A 14,400-nucleotide genomic window follows, 5' to 3' on the forward strand; every position below is an offset into this window, starting at 1 on the left:
AAAGAATAATTAATAAAGAAGACATTGAACATTAATAACAAACTGATAGACATTCTACCTAATTCTTAAACGCTGAAAGTCATTCTCATTTTGAAATTAGGTTCACAGTGAGGATGCCCATAGAATCATAATCCTTAAACAATGTTCTCAGAACTCTAACCGAGGTTATAGGTAAGAATAAAAAGTGAGCAAAGCGAACTATCAAAATGTATAAGTGATACTACGATCTATCTAGAAAAACAGAAAAATCCATGGAAACACTTTTAGATATAACTACAGAATTAGGTGAAATTCCAAAAAAAAATATAAATAATCAAGAATTGTCCTATATAACTAAGACAATCACTTAGAAAAATATAATGAAGAAGACTTTTTAGAGTAACAAGAAAATTTTAAATATCAAGACTGAAAGTGATACTATTCGTAGAGAGTACATGAAAAGGATACAAAAGAACCCCTAAAATACTTTATTTGTGAAGATCTGAATAAGTGGAGCAAAGCATCTGATTTTGAAAAGCAATATAGATAAACCATCGATAGACCAAAAAATTTACAATTTTAATGCAATTTGAGTCAAAATCCCAGTGGTTCATATTTGGCCCTAAATAACTCATTATAGAGTTCATCAGTGAAAGTAAAGAAGAGAAAACAGCAAAGCACATTTTTAAACAAATACTAATGAGGTGGTGCTTGCAACATTATATATTTAATTTACACAGCCACTATATTAAAAAGTATGTGTTCCTGGCAGACAGACCAATGGAACACAATGTAAAATTAAAAAGATATACCCAGGTACACGCCCATGTAAATACTATACCATAAACTGACATTACTAATCAGTAATAAAGGGTGGATTATTTAGTAATTACTATGGCAAATGGCTAACAATTTAGAAATATAGACTTATTCAATAGTAAAAAATGGACAGAAATTATAATATGTAAATATACTCATGATAAACCTACCTAGCTTGGCTTAGTAATAGATAAGTTAACACATTTTCATGGTGCATATGAATTTATTTGTTATTAGACTCAGGTGGATGAGTTTATCAAAGGTAAAAGAAAGAAAGAAAAAGAGTCATAATCATGCCTACATAAAAACAAAAACACCCAATGTCAATAAACTACATAAAAAATGTGAAAGGTAAATGGGAAAATATTTGCAATATGCACAACAAACAAAAGTTGAATGTCTTTAACACAGAAATTTAAGTTAAATTTAAATATAAATTTAAAAGATGATTATTAAAAGAATAAAGAACAAAAGATGGAAATTTATTAAACAAGGTAATACTAATGATACAGAAGTTTTTTATCTATATCAGAAAAGATCAAACTATAAATTAAACAGCACTCCACTCCATTTTCACTTAAAAATGGCAAAGATTTCAATGCAAGACAACCAGTGTGCCTAGAAGATGATGCAGGAGAAAACCTAGAGGACCCTGGGTTTGGCAATGATTTTTAGGATAACAGCACCAAAGGCACAATTCATGAAGGAAACAATTGGTACACTGGATTTCATTAAAATTAAATATTTCTGTTCTGTGAAAGATACTGTGAAGACAATGAGAAGATGAGTCACAGACTGGGAGAAAATAGTTACAAAAGACATATTTGATAAGGAACTGTTATGCAAAATAGACAGAGACCTCCTAAAACTCAACACACAACTTGATTAAAAAATGGGTCAACCACCTTAAAAGACACCTCACTAAAGAGGATATATAGATAGCAAAGAAGCATATGAAAAGATGTAACACATCACACATCATCAAGGAAATGGTAAATTCAAACAACAGTGAGATACCACTACACACTTTTTAGAATGGCCAAAATCCAGAACCCTGACAACACTAAGTGCTGACAAGGATTTGGAATAATGTGTGAACTCTCATTCATCGCTGATGGGAATACAAAATGGTACAGTCACTTTGGAAGACAGTTTGGTGGTTTTTTACAAAACTAAATATACTCTTAACTTATGATCCAGCAATCAGATTCTTTGGTATTTACCCAAAGGAATTGAAAACTTATGTCCACATAAAAACCTGCACATGGATGTTTATAACAGCTTTACTCATAATTGCCAAAAATTGGAAGCATCCAAGATGTCCTTCAGTAGGTGAATAGATAAACTATGGTACATCCATTCAATGAAATAATGGAGCCAGCCCTGGTGGTCTAGTGGTTAAGATTCAGTGCTCTCACTGCCATGGCCCCCGGTCATTTCCCCATCAAGGAACCACACCACCCATCTGTGGATTGTCATACTGTGGCTGCTGTGTGTTGCTGTGATGCTGAAAGCTATGCCACTGGTATTTCAAATACCAGTAGGGTCATCCATGGTGGACAGGTTTCAGTGGAGCTTCCAGACTAAGACAGACGATATAGAAGGACCTGACCACTCACTTCCAAAACCTTGGCCTTGACAATGCAATGAGTAGTAGCAGAACACTGTCTGATACAGCGCCAGAAGGTGAGAGGATAGTGCAAAAAAGACTGGGCAGTGTCTCGCTTTGCTGTACAGGGGGTCACTAGGAGTCACAATCAACTCCTTGGCACTAACAACAATAACTGAAAAGGAATTTGCTATTGAGCCATGAAAAGATACGGAAGCAACTTAAATGTATATTTCTAAGAGAAATAAGCCAATGTGAAAAGGCTACACACTGTATGATTTCAACTATAGGGCATTTTGGAAAAGGCAAAACTACAGAGACAGCAAAAAGATCAGTGGCTGCCAGGATCAGTGAGAAGGGAGGGATGAACAGGGGGAACACAGGATTTTTCGAGCAGTGAAACTACTCTGTGTGGTACTACAGTGACGGATATACTTACACTATACATTTATCCAAACCCATAGAATGTCCAACACTAAGAGTGAACCCTAAGGTAATCTATGGACTTTGGGCAATAACATTATGTCAATGCCAATTTATCAATTGTCACAAATTTACCACTCTGGTGGGGATGTTGATAATAGGGGAGGAGCACATGTGTGGGGACAAGGGTTATATGGGAAATCTCTGTACCTTCCTCTCAATTTTACTGTGGACCTAAAACTGCTCTAAACAATAAAGTCTATTTAAAAAAAGTGCTTATAAAGTTGCAGGAAAGGGCACTCCTTTACATTGTTGTTAAGGGTATTATATGTCCGTTTATTCATTGGTGAAAAAATAATCTAATTTCACCAAAATGTTGACAATGGTTCTTTTTTTTTTTTTTTGGCGAGGAAGATTGACCCTGAGCTAATATCTATGCCCATCTTCCTCTATTTTGTATATGGGATGCCACCACAGCATGGCTTGATGAGCAGTGTGTAGGTCTGCACCCAGGATCCGAACTGGTGAACCCCAGGCCGCTGAAGTGGAGCACGCGAACTTAACCACTACACCACCAGGCTGGTCCCTGACAATGGTTCTTTATAGGTGGTTGGAATATGGGTGATTGAAGACAGGGATGGGGTGATTTTGTGTGTTTTTCACATTATATTTTCTTATTCAGAAAGACAATTGTATTTTGTTTAAAAAATGAAAATCAAGTATCTTTTGAATTATTAAAAATATAATGATGTTTTCTAAAGTCAATGAAAGATTTCTATTTTTTTAGTGTTGCCTCATCAAACTAAGGAGAGGACTAAACTAACTTATCTTGATGCTAAGGGGAGCCCAGTTAAAGTAATGGGACTATAATGTGGGAGAAGAAGTGAGCTACTGAGCCATTCCTAGGACACAGCTCGGGAACTCTGAGCTTTTTCCTGTTATTAATGGAGGGACAAATGGAGATAGGGGAGCCCAGCTGAGAAAGCAGGAGGCAATGGAGGGATACAAATCGAGATGAACAGCGGCTGACTCGGCAAAACTGTTAAATGACTTTGCAAAAGACCTGTCACAGTGGATAAACGGTGCCTCCTGAAGAAGCAGCTTAGCGTGCCTGCAGTGCACACACAATTTCCAGAGCTAAGATTGAAAGGAAGGGGAAAGGGAGACGAAAGGAAAGAATATCAAAAGATGCCTTAATGAGGCTGCAGACATTTCTCAAATGAGCAACGAGGAAGGAGAGAACTGTAAAAGAAAAGCCAAAACGAAGAATGCATGCACGATGTTTTAAGCTTCAGCCATTGGGCAAACATCAACCATTTCTGCTCCTTCTCCGCTCAGGAAAAATGGTAAGTCGCTCTGTGGATGTTGACTACACTCTGATTGTTTTTATGGTAAATGAGGCATGAAAACCATCGTCAGAAAACATGATGTCCATGGCGTACAGCCACACTTTATGTTCCCAGCACATCACTCTCAGGGGTTAACACTGTCTGTGGGGCAAGAAGATTCAAAATATTATGTCCTCCCATTTCTTTAAAGTAGATTTTTAGGTAAGAGCTTGCCCTGTTCTTTTCTCCAGTGTTTCTGTGCAAGATAAAAAGAATCGTCCTGAAGTATAAACCCTGTTATAGCAAATACTCCCAGGAAAGAGGCCGGAGAGGAGGAGGGCGGCAGAGGCCTCCTCTTTAAAGCATAGGTGAGTTGTGTTGACAAACCTTAGTTACACCCTTTGTATTATAAAAAGAACCCTGTTGCTAACAAAATTCCTAGTATTCGCTCTGCTGATTATTAGATCTCATGATTTAGCCCTGTTTATCAGCAGCTAATCAAGAGGCACTCAAGCAGCCTGTTGCTGGTTTCAAACCAATAGATTTTATTTTATGAAGTTCCCCTCTGCCATCCTTTAATGAACATACACTTTCTGGCTGAAACATTTTCTGGGTCAAGACATTTCAGGGTGAATTTCCTCTCAGCCATGTAGTTTTCAGGGCCTTTGGGCAGGAACCACAATCTGTTTTGGTCAACTGCCTCAGTGAATAGAAAAATATATTATGAAACAAATGTCTGGGTGAAATAGGCAGTTTCTATCTTGCGGTCTTCACCCAGACTCCACGCCTCTCAAATTTAATTCAGATCTATTCAAAACATACATTATCAATCACATCCTATGTGGAAGTGTCCTGCCATTAAGAAGCAGCACCAACCTAAGAAGGGTCAGAGCTCAGGGGAAGACCTCGGGTTCCAATATCCTTGGACTGGTTGCAACTTAAAAATGAATAGTCGGTTATGTGGGATGGCATGGACGGCAGGTAATACTATGTTCTTATGATAACCCACATAGCTGCCGTTGTATTTGGAGCCCGACAGCAAATTCTTTAGACCTGAATTAGAAAAGGCACTTGATAGATTTCTTCTTGTTCCAGTTTACAGGCAACTAATCCTCGCTGCATTGGATCAAACAGACGGGCGCAATCAATTCAGGGAAAGCAAGCAATGCCAGGTCTGCTCAGTCTTCCCTCGATGAGGACCAGAGGAGGGGGTGGGAGAAAAGGAAAACAAGAAAGAAAATTCAGGCATGCCTGCACCCAAGATAGCTTAGCAAAGGAAAAGATGAAAGGGCCAGTTGAAATATACAAGCTGGCAGGTGGAAGCACTTGCTGTCAGAGAGAGAGGCTGAAACACCACAAGGATGCCAAACATGCAAAGCCTTGATGGGCTGAGGGGTGTTGAAGGGAGTGGTGGTAACCGGAAGTGGTTGTGATGTCAAAACAAAAGACATTAGTGGCAGCATCTTTAGAGAGGAAAGAGGTCTGGATTTACTTAAGTCTCTGTAGTCTATGATCTATAGTATAGTGTGATGAGCAAGTCAGTTACTGCATTTAGGTAATTAAGTCTCAGAGAAACCAGTGCCTTCCAAAGCAGTGTTAATTTACACTGCTAGATGTTTCTAGGCCTGACTGGCCATTTGATGAGGAGTCATACTGATACAGCAGCCTAACAGTGGCAGGCAGAAAATTAATGAAAATGAGCTAGAAATAAGATGGCCCCAGTATTAAGGACTTTCTCTCTGCCCTTGGACTTGAACTGTATGAGATGTTTTCTCATTTACTAGCAGGCACTTTCTCCCTGAACAACTCAATTCCACCATCCATTCCCTTGCTCAGAATGTAGGCAATGACTTCGCGCGGACATCTCTGACTTTTCTTCATCTTTTCTTCTCTCACATTGCCATTATATCTTCTCTTCTTGCCCCTGAATCTGGTTAAGTCTGAAATATTTGTCTACAGTAAAGAGTATCAAAAGAGCTCATTTGGATAATGGTGATCCCTCTCTTGACTCATTAATGTTCCTCACAGTTCTCAGAGATCCACGCTTTCCGTTCCATGGATGTGAGTCAGGTTCTCTGGGCCAATGTGTTCATCATATTCAGGTGGTTCCTCTCATCTTCTGAGAAGGAACATTGCTATTTAAGAACCAGAAGATTAAAGAATTTCTTGTCCCCAGGTGCCTAGTTATTGGCAGTGTGATGACCTTTTTCTTTTTGCTGAGTAACAACTCCAAAATGATATCTGTACATATATAAACACTTAACTGGAAAATATAAACATATGTAGATGTGCATGTATGTCACCCAGCTCATCTTCTTTACCATAAACAAAACTCATTAATAATACATCTTTGGAAATATATGTAGCTTGACATCTGCATTTATGTGTACGAGTAGGCAGCATCCTCCTTGTGCTCAGCAAGAACTGAGGATGTCCAGATCTGGCTCCAATAGAGAACTACTGCCCCTACCTTCATTTGGTGAATCTTCCATCTTTTCTCTTTGTCAAAGACCCACAGGTCCATTTCACTTTCATTTCTGAGATATTCTCCCACGGGAGCACAAAGGTCTAAATTTCCCTCATGCCCCTGTGAGCATCTTACCGCTGGAGGTAGTGGTCCAGCGCCTCTTCCTCAGCATTCAGTAGAGTTGCTGCACGGGTCAGGAGGTGATGGCTGCAGCTCACGGATTTGAGTTCCAAGATGAGGAGGCCCAAGCAGAACATGGCTCCCATCTCCTCCAGTTCACTGGTACCAAACTGCAGACCCTGCCAGTTAAACAAAGCAGTCAACAGTGACTATATAATGGAAACTCAGTAGAGACAATTTGAGATTGGGAGGAAGGACTCCTGGACACATGCCTCTCACAGAACCTGAGAATTAATAGTATTTCTCAGTCACTGCCCACTGTGTTTTGTGGTGTGCTTTGTGGATTGGTGGTTCTCAGTCTGCAGTACATCTAAGTCCAGGGGTTCCCAGAGGCAGTCAGGGCACTAAAGGGCAGGAAGTAGACGGAGATAACCTGGAGTCACCTCCCCCGACTTCAATCAGAGAAGCTGTATTTCTATCTGTAATTTGAAAAAAGGGTTTCACTGCTGAAACAAAAGATTGTAAACAATCTCACTAAGAGATACCCTTTCTCTCCCATAAACTTATCAACCAATGGAGAACAATGAAGGAGATCCTTCATATATAATACTGGAAGTTTTTTTTTAAAAGCCATTTATTTAGAACCACCTTTTAGCTGTACCAAGATAATGCATGAAAGCAAAGCCCTGATGTGTACTTGATACTACTATCCATGAAGTAACAGAGAATGATAACAATTATCAAACAACTTTGTTTACTATGTTCCAGATACTGTTCTGAGCCCTTTTACATGTATTAACTCAGTGAACTCCCACTACAGCCCTATGAGGTAGGCATTGTTGTTTTCTCCATTCTACCGAAAAGGAGCTTCAGACCCATAGAACGGAAGCTTTATCCACAGCCTCACAGCTAGTAAGTAATAGAGACTAATCTGTGAGTTGTGACTTGACTACGCAACGTAAAGTCCTACATAGACTAGGGAGGACTCTATTACGTGGGGAGGTAGAAAGTGCATGGTTTTTAAAATTACATAGGAATTGAGTTTGAATCCTAATTTCACTATTTTCTGACTGTGTGATCTCAGACTGAGCGAACTCTATTAGGCTTGATTTTCTCATCTGTAAAATAGGATGCGAATTCTTCCCTCCATATACTTTGGCATAGAGATAAGGAATATTTCAAAGTCCCCACGTGTTGATCAGTATTAGCTGAATTTCTCTTTCCTTCTTTCTAATAAAGAGATTTGATATGACAGAATTCAATGTGATCCTGAGTTCTTCATATTTACAAAGTACATTTCTCTTAAATGAAAAAGAATCAAGGGTTGAATTTAAAAAAAAAAAAAGATTTTCACATCCAAATAACAGTAATATGGAGGACGGGGAAGGGACAGTAACAACTGAAAAAATATTAGTCATAAGGATCCCAAGGAAAAACAAGATTCCAAACTGGGAAATTGTAAGCCTCACACAAAAAATTTCTAGGTAAAAGGATAAAGGAAAGTGGAAAGTCCTCCAGTTTATTTCAGCTGTTCGAAAATCTGATTTGCTCTATATTTGGCACCTGTTTTCCTAAAGGAAGGAGACATTACTTCAGAGTTAAGAGAAGTTTGTTTCTCTGTAAACAACACCAGTCAGAGGGGAAAGACAGATGTTTAACAAGTTATTTTTCTTAAGTCAATAGAAAAGATCACTTTTTAAAAAGAGAGAAAAGTCTCAGTTTCTTTTCACGTGCTAAAGCTCTAAGGTCTAATTCTTTTCCTCCACGATGTTTTCCTGGCTGCTTTTCTTCTTTCTAGAATGGCTGGCTTGGTTGAAAGAAATGAAGTCAAGTCACGCCCTCCTCTTCAGTCAGTCCCCTCACTGGTGGCAAGGGAGAGTGGACAAGGAGAACACGAACAAGACTTCGGCCCCTCAGGGCAGGCAGCACGCCTGATACACAAGTACAACCCTAGCATCTAGCAGAGCACATAACAGGTTTCTGAAGGTTGAAAGAAGGACAAGTCCTTGGGGGAAATAAATTTCACAACGTGAGCCATATTGATAGGTCAGGGGCTATTCCTTCATACCAGTCAACTTCTATACAACAACAGCCAAAATAATAGCATTTGCATAAGGCAAAAGTATTTCCATATCCCAGATATTGGTCCATTTATTTCAGGCAATGATTGGTATCATAAAAAGCCTAGTCCAGAAGACCTCGAATAAGGGAACTTTTACCACTTATTGACTATGGGGTCTTGGACAAGTCACTTACTCCATTTTGTCCTCTACTATTAATATCTCTTTTTACTACTCTATTCTTTTCATTCTCACACAGTGTTAAAGATATTTGTTTATCTGAATGGCATCTTCTCACTTCCCACACTCAGCTTGGAAGTAAAATCCTTAAAGGCAAGGACTGAGTGGATCTATTTCTTTACAACCCTGGCCTGGACCATACAGCCTGTCATATGGCATATCCTACATATGTGATAAATGAATAAGTAATGGCTATAAGTGAATGGATATGGAGAGGCAAGAATGGATTCTCTCTTGGATACATATTATATTTGTCAACTTGAACTTGATTTCTCTGGCTAGCAAGTATAGGAATGCCTTTAAATTATGTTCCCATTGTCAAAAGTTATAAGCATATTTTAAATTTTAATTTAATTTTATTTTTGCTCTAGAAGGTGACACATTCACATCTCTGGAAATGATCCAGGAAACAGATAAAATTTAGAAATTCTTATCTCTATTTTGATCAGTTATCACGGATTCACAGTAGCAAGTTACAAAGAAAGCTGGCTTGGATTAGTTTAAAAGTGAGTCTTAATAAAATAAAGACCCAACTCCCCTCCTTCCCTGACTGTATTAATAGAAATTTTTCTCCACAGTCAATGGCAGAAAGCCAGATGATAGTGGTTTAAATAAAAAAAGGGGGTTTATTTTTCAAATGTAGTAGTTTTAGCGTTAGGAAGTTCATGGCATTATTTCAGTGTCTTAACAAAATCAGGGCCACACTGTCTGACATTCTGCTGGTTTTCCCATCATTATTGCAAGGTGGCTGCTGTTGTTCCAGCCAGTGCATCATCATTTAAGAGAGAAGAAAGAAAACGGAGGAAGGAGACACCAGCAAACTCTTGCCAGGACTGTGTATTAGAGCTAAGTCCAGCTTTACAATAGTCTGGGAACTAAATATTGTAGCTTGTTCAAAATGTTCAAAAGAAACAGGTAAGAGAGAAGAGTGTTAGAAATGAGTGCCAGGTGAGCCAACAATGTCTGTCACACCAATATTAGATACAAATGCTGCTAGAAAGTATAGATCCTTCTCTACGTATCATATTCAAAAGCAAACTCAAAGGCACAATTTTTCACATGCTTTAAGAATTTTTTTCTTGATAACCCACCCCAAAAGAAGTCAAATTCATATGTACATTTGACTCTAAAATTGACTACTACCCTCATCATCTCATAATTTTTAACATCATTGATAGGGGAAGAATATTTGTGTTATTGCAGAAAATTACATATCATAAGACAAATATAGGGCCCACAAAAGATACATCGAAAAAGCATAAGTACTGATCAATTGTAGGCAAAAGAGGAAAAACAATTAATAAACAAATAACGAAAAACATTCTATTTTATTATTTTGATAAAAATGCCTCTTACATCCAGAAAATTGGTAGACATATATTCAAAATTATGATACTTAGTGCTCTTATGATAAAAGCTGGCACTGTCAAAATACAATGGCATTTGACATGATAATATCACTTCTGGGAATTTTTCCTAAGGAACTGTTCAAAATAAAAGTGAAGCTATATGCATAAAATGTATATTACACCAAGATTATATATAATAATCAAAATTTCAAGGAAATAAAACCCTAAATATCTAATAAAGAAGAAATGGCTGATGAAATTACAATGGAATAAATCTGATGGGATATAATGAAGCCATTAAAATAATTATAACAACCATATACCAATACGGAAAATTCTTATGACTTAATGATAGGTGGAAAAAAAGCAAAACACAAAGCATGTAATGATGTGATTTCTGATGAAGATTTGGCAGTGAAAGCAGAGGTGGCTACCCCCAACCCCACACACACAAACTTTCAGACATTATTGCTATGATTTGCCAATAAAATACAAAAATTCAGAGCAGAAGAGGCTCCATGATCTAATCAAGAGAACATCCACATACCAAAAGCTTTAAAAAGTTACTGCTCCCTAGAAAAATGTTTAAAAAGCTATACAGTATGCCAATAAATGAGTAGTAGAATTACCTTTAGCAGTTTGTAAGATTTTCTCTATCTTTCATATTCTGAAGTACATTTAGATCTATTTTTAATTTTTATGTGTAATTTATTGACACTAAAGATCATTTTTAGAAAAAAGTCACCCATTATTTCTTTGAATATTGCTCTCCTCTATTCCCTGTCAAGGAAATCAAAGGTAAGCCTTACACTCCTAGTAAACATATTTATTTTGACTCTGCCCTCCATATCTCATTACTGTCATATTTTTTTCTATCACTGTGATTCTGCATATTTTTTCATATTGATGTTCCATTTTAATAATTCTCTCTTCAGCTTTATTGAACCTGCTTTTTAACTTAACCACCTCAAAAACTATCTCTGAAACACTATAAACACAGTAATTTTATATTCTCCACCTGATTATTCCTGCTTATAGTCTTCGTGGGCATCACTCATTAGTTTGATTCTTCTGTTTAAGGTCAATAATGTAGGCTTGTTTGCTCAAATATTTTATGATTTTGAAAGATTCTAAATTTATAATTTTTGAACTTGAGGAACATCTTTGTGGAATGGTTTTAATGCTCTTTCCTACAGAGAGAACTTGTGTTTTCTCCCCTAAGTACTTGGGGACTACAAATCAGGGACCACTACATGCTAAAGCTTTGCTTGAGGACTTCTAGATGACACTGTACATTTGAATTTGATGCCAAACCTACTGGAAGGAGGGTTTGGGTTCAGAAATCATGAACAAAGACTTTTCTATTTTTTTCTGCTCTACCCAAAACCATAGCCAAGACAATCAAGCATCCCCAGTTTCTAACTTTGCAAATTGTGGTTTCACTAGTTCACTGATAGTGGTTGTCACCTTTGGAGGTGCTGGCTTTGTGCAATGGTCTCCAGTCAGTCCTCAAATCTTGCACATGCCTCTGTTTTTTGTTTCCAAGCCCAAGTTATAAGTGCATAGAGATTAGTATTTGCCCCAAAAGACTTATAACAATTTCTGGCAAATCCTATCTCTTTTTATAAAACTGGGCATCATTGAACACCATCTATAAACATACACAGAGGAAAGATGTTACAACTATGTCGTTAAAAGGGTAGCACTCTGAATACACCAAACAAATGTCTTTTTATGAAATAGACCTAGTGCCAGAAATGAGAAAACTCTGGGAAATTTCTTGTTTATATTCTCAGAAAGAATCAAGAGCATACCACATTGATAAGAGTATAGCAAAGGCATAGAAATAGATAATAAGGACTCAGATAATATTAAAAAAATTTAATATTGAGATGAAAATTACGATTTCTAAATTTCCAGCTATAAAATAAATAAGTCCTGGGATTTTATGTACGGGATGGTGACTATCATTAATAATACTGTATTGTGTATTTGAAAGATTCTAAGAGTATAGATCTTAAAAATTTTCATCACACCAAAAAAAATTTATAACTTTACGTGGTGATGGATGTTAATGAGACAGTAGGGTGATCATTTTTCAGTACATATATATATCAAATCATTATGTGGTACACCTGAAACTAATATAATGTTATATGTCAACTACCACTCAATAAAAAATGGAAAAAAAAATTAGCATAACCCTAATACCAAAAACTGATTATAGCACATAAGCAAGACAGCAAGCCTACTTCCTTTATAGACAGATAGATATCATAGATAGATTACATATATATGTTTATCTCCCAATTAAAGAAAAAATTGTTTATGTTCATGAATAGGAATATATAAAAATAATTCTACAATATGATCTAGAGAGTATTTTTCAAAGAATAGCATGGAGATGAAGTCACTAAGAAATCTACTAACATAAACATTAATACCTAAAGAGATCAAAAGGAAGAGGAGAAAGAAATCAGGAACTTCTGGATAGATACATCCATTTCTGATACAAGTCATAGTGTGTGAGCCCACCAGGACACTTCCTAAACCTGAGAGGGCACCATGGTGTGGTGGGTTTAACACAGGCCCTGGGGCCCAGATTGCTGGGGTCTCAGTCCTGGTGCTGCCACTTACTAGCTGTATAGTCATTGAAAAAATCATTTCTCCTCTCAGTGCCCCAATTTTTTCATCTGTATAATGGGAATAATAATAATACCACCTATCTCATGGAACTGCTGAGATAATGCTGTGAGTTAATATATATAAAAAAATTTAGTTTAGTACTTGGCCCATTACACATTATACAAGTATTTATTATTATCAATAATAATAGCAAATGTTTTATATAAATCCAATAGCCAAAATCATAATTGGTATACACCGTTCTTATGAAAACTATGGCCAAAACTATGGTCTGCTCCCACTGATACCGACCCTAGTATCAGTTTCCCCACATTAAACCCAGCATATATGGGCTAAAACCAAAACACTCATTCCCTGCTTACTCTCTGGCTTCCTGGCTCCAGAATCCACTATCCTCCGTGGAGACAAACATCGTCAAGGACAAGCACCTGGACCATCTCCTCCCCACAAAGAAATATGGGCTGGTGGGAAAGCTGCTGACCAGCAAGGCCACATGCTCCCCCTCCCCTACCTAAACCCCCAAATAAAAACCCTTCCTTTTAGCTTTTCAGGGAGTTTGGGATTTCAGTGTTAGCTGCCCTCTCTCCTTGCTCAGCGCTGTGCAAAAATAAAATTCCTACTTTCTTCCACCACGCCCGGTGTCAGAAATTGGCTTGCTGCGCAACGGGTGAGAGAACTCACTTCAGGTTTGGTAACACCACCACTGTTATTTACTATTATTTGACAAGTTCCAAACAAATCAATAAGATAAGAAAAACTGAGTCATATATATTATAAAGAAAGGGATCACATTATCTTTATTTGAAGACTGATTATGTACTAAAACAAACCAAAGGAATCAACTGAAACAGAAAATCTATTATATATAAGTCAAGAATTGAGTAAGTAGACAGGTTATAAATTAAACATACAAAAATCAATTTTCTTTCTATAAAACAGCAAAATAAATTATTAAGCATAATAATAGTCACAATAGCAACCCAACTATGAAATATCTAGAAATGGAATTAATAATAAATACCCCAAGGGTTATATTATAAGTAGGACTTTACCAAGAGATAAAAAATAAAATTTAAATAAATGAAGAAATATTCTAAATTCTGGGGAAGTAAGGCCTAATACCATGCAATATCAATTCTCCTCATATTAGTCTATCAAAGCAGGGGAAATCAAAACTCCAATGGGATTTTCAGATTAGACAAAGTAACTGCACTTTAGAAGAATACATAGCAAAAATATCCAAGAATAATTTTGGAATAAAGAGTAAAAAATAATAATGGAGTATTTCCCTTACAGATAGGCAAAAGATCTTAAACACTTACAATAATTAAATGTTATGGTTTTGATGCAAAACACAGCA

General features: G+C 37.0%; 1 protein-coding gene across 16 annotated transcripts in view; it reads right to left on the reverse strand.

Moving 5' to 3' along the window:
* Window positions 1-14,400, reverse strand: part of AGBL1 (AGBL carboxypeptidase 1) — an 806,151-nt gene that overhangs the window by 271,395 nt on the left and 520,356 nt on the right. For 14 of the 16 annotated variants that reach the window (XR_011497368.1, XR_011497363.1, XR_011497373.1 and 11 more), the window contains one exon: window positions 6,761-6,924. Coding sequence is in view for 11 of the 16 variants with exons in the window: in XM_070495693.1 (XP_070351794.1) it covers window positions 6,761-6,924 (164 nt within the window). In the remaining 5 variants the exon portion in view is untranslated. Of the gene's footprint in view, window positions 1-6,760; window positions 6,925-14,400 lie in introns of those variants that run through there. The other 2 variants (XR_011497375.1, XR_011497374.1) reach the window with 2 other exon arrangements.

This window comes from Equus asinus, chromosome 2 (assembly GCF_041296235.1).
Source record: "Equus asinus isolate D_3611 breed Donkey chromosome 2, EquAss-T2T_v2, whole genome shotgun sequence".
Lineage (NCBI taxonomy): Eukaryota > Metazoa > Chordata > Mammalia > Perissodactyla > Equidae > Equus > Equus asinus.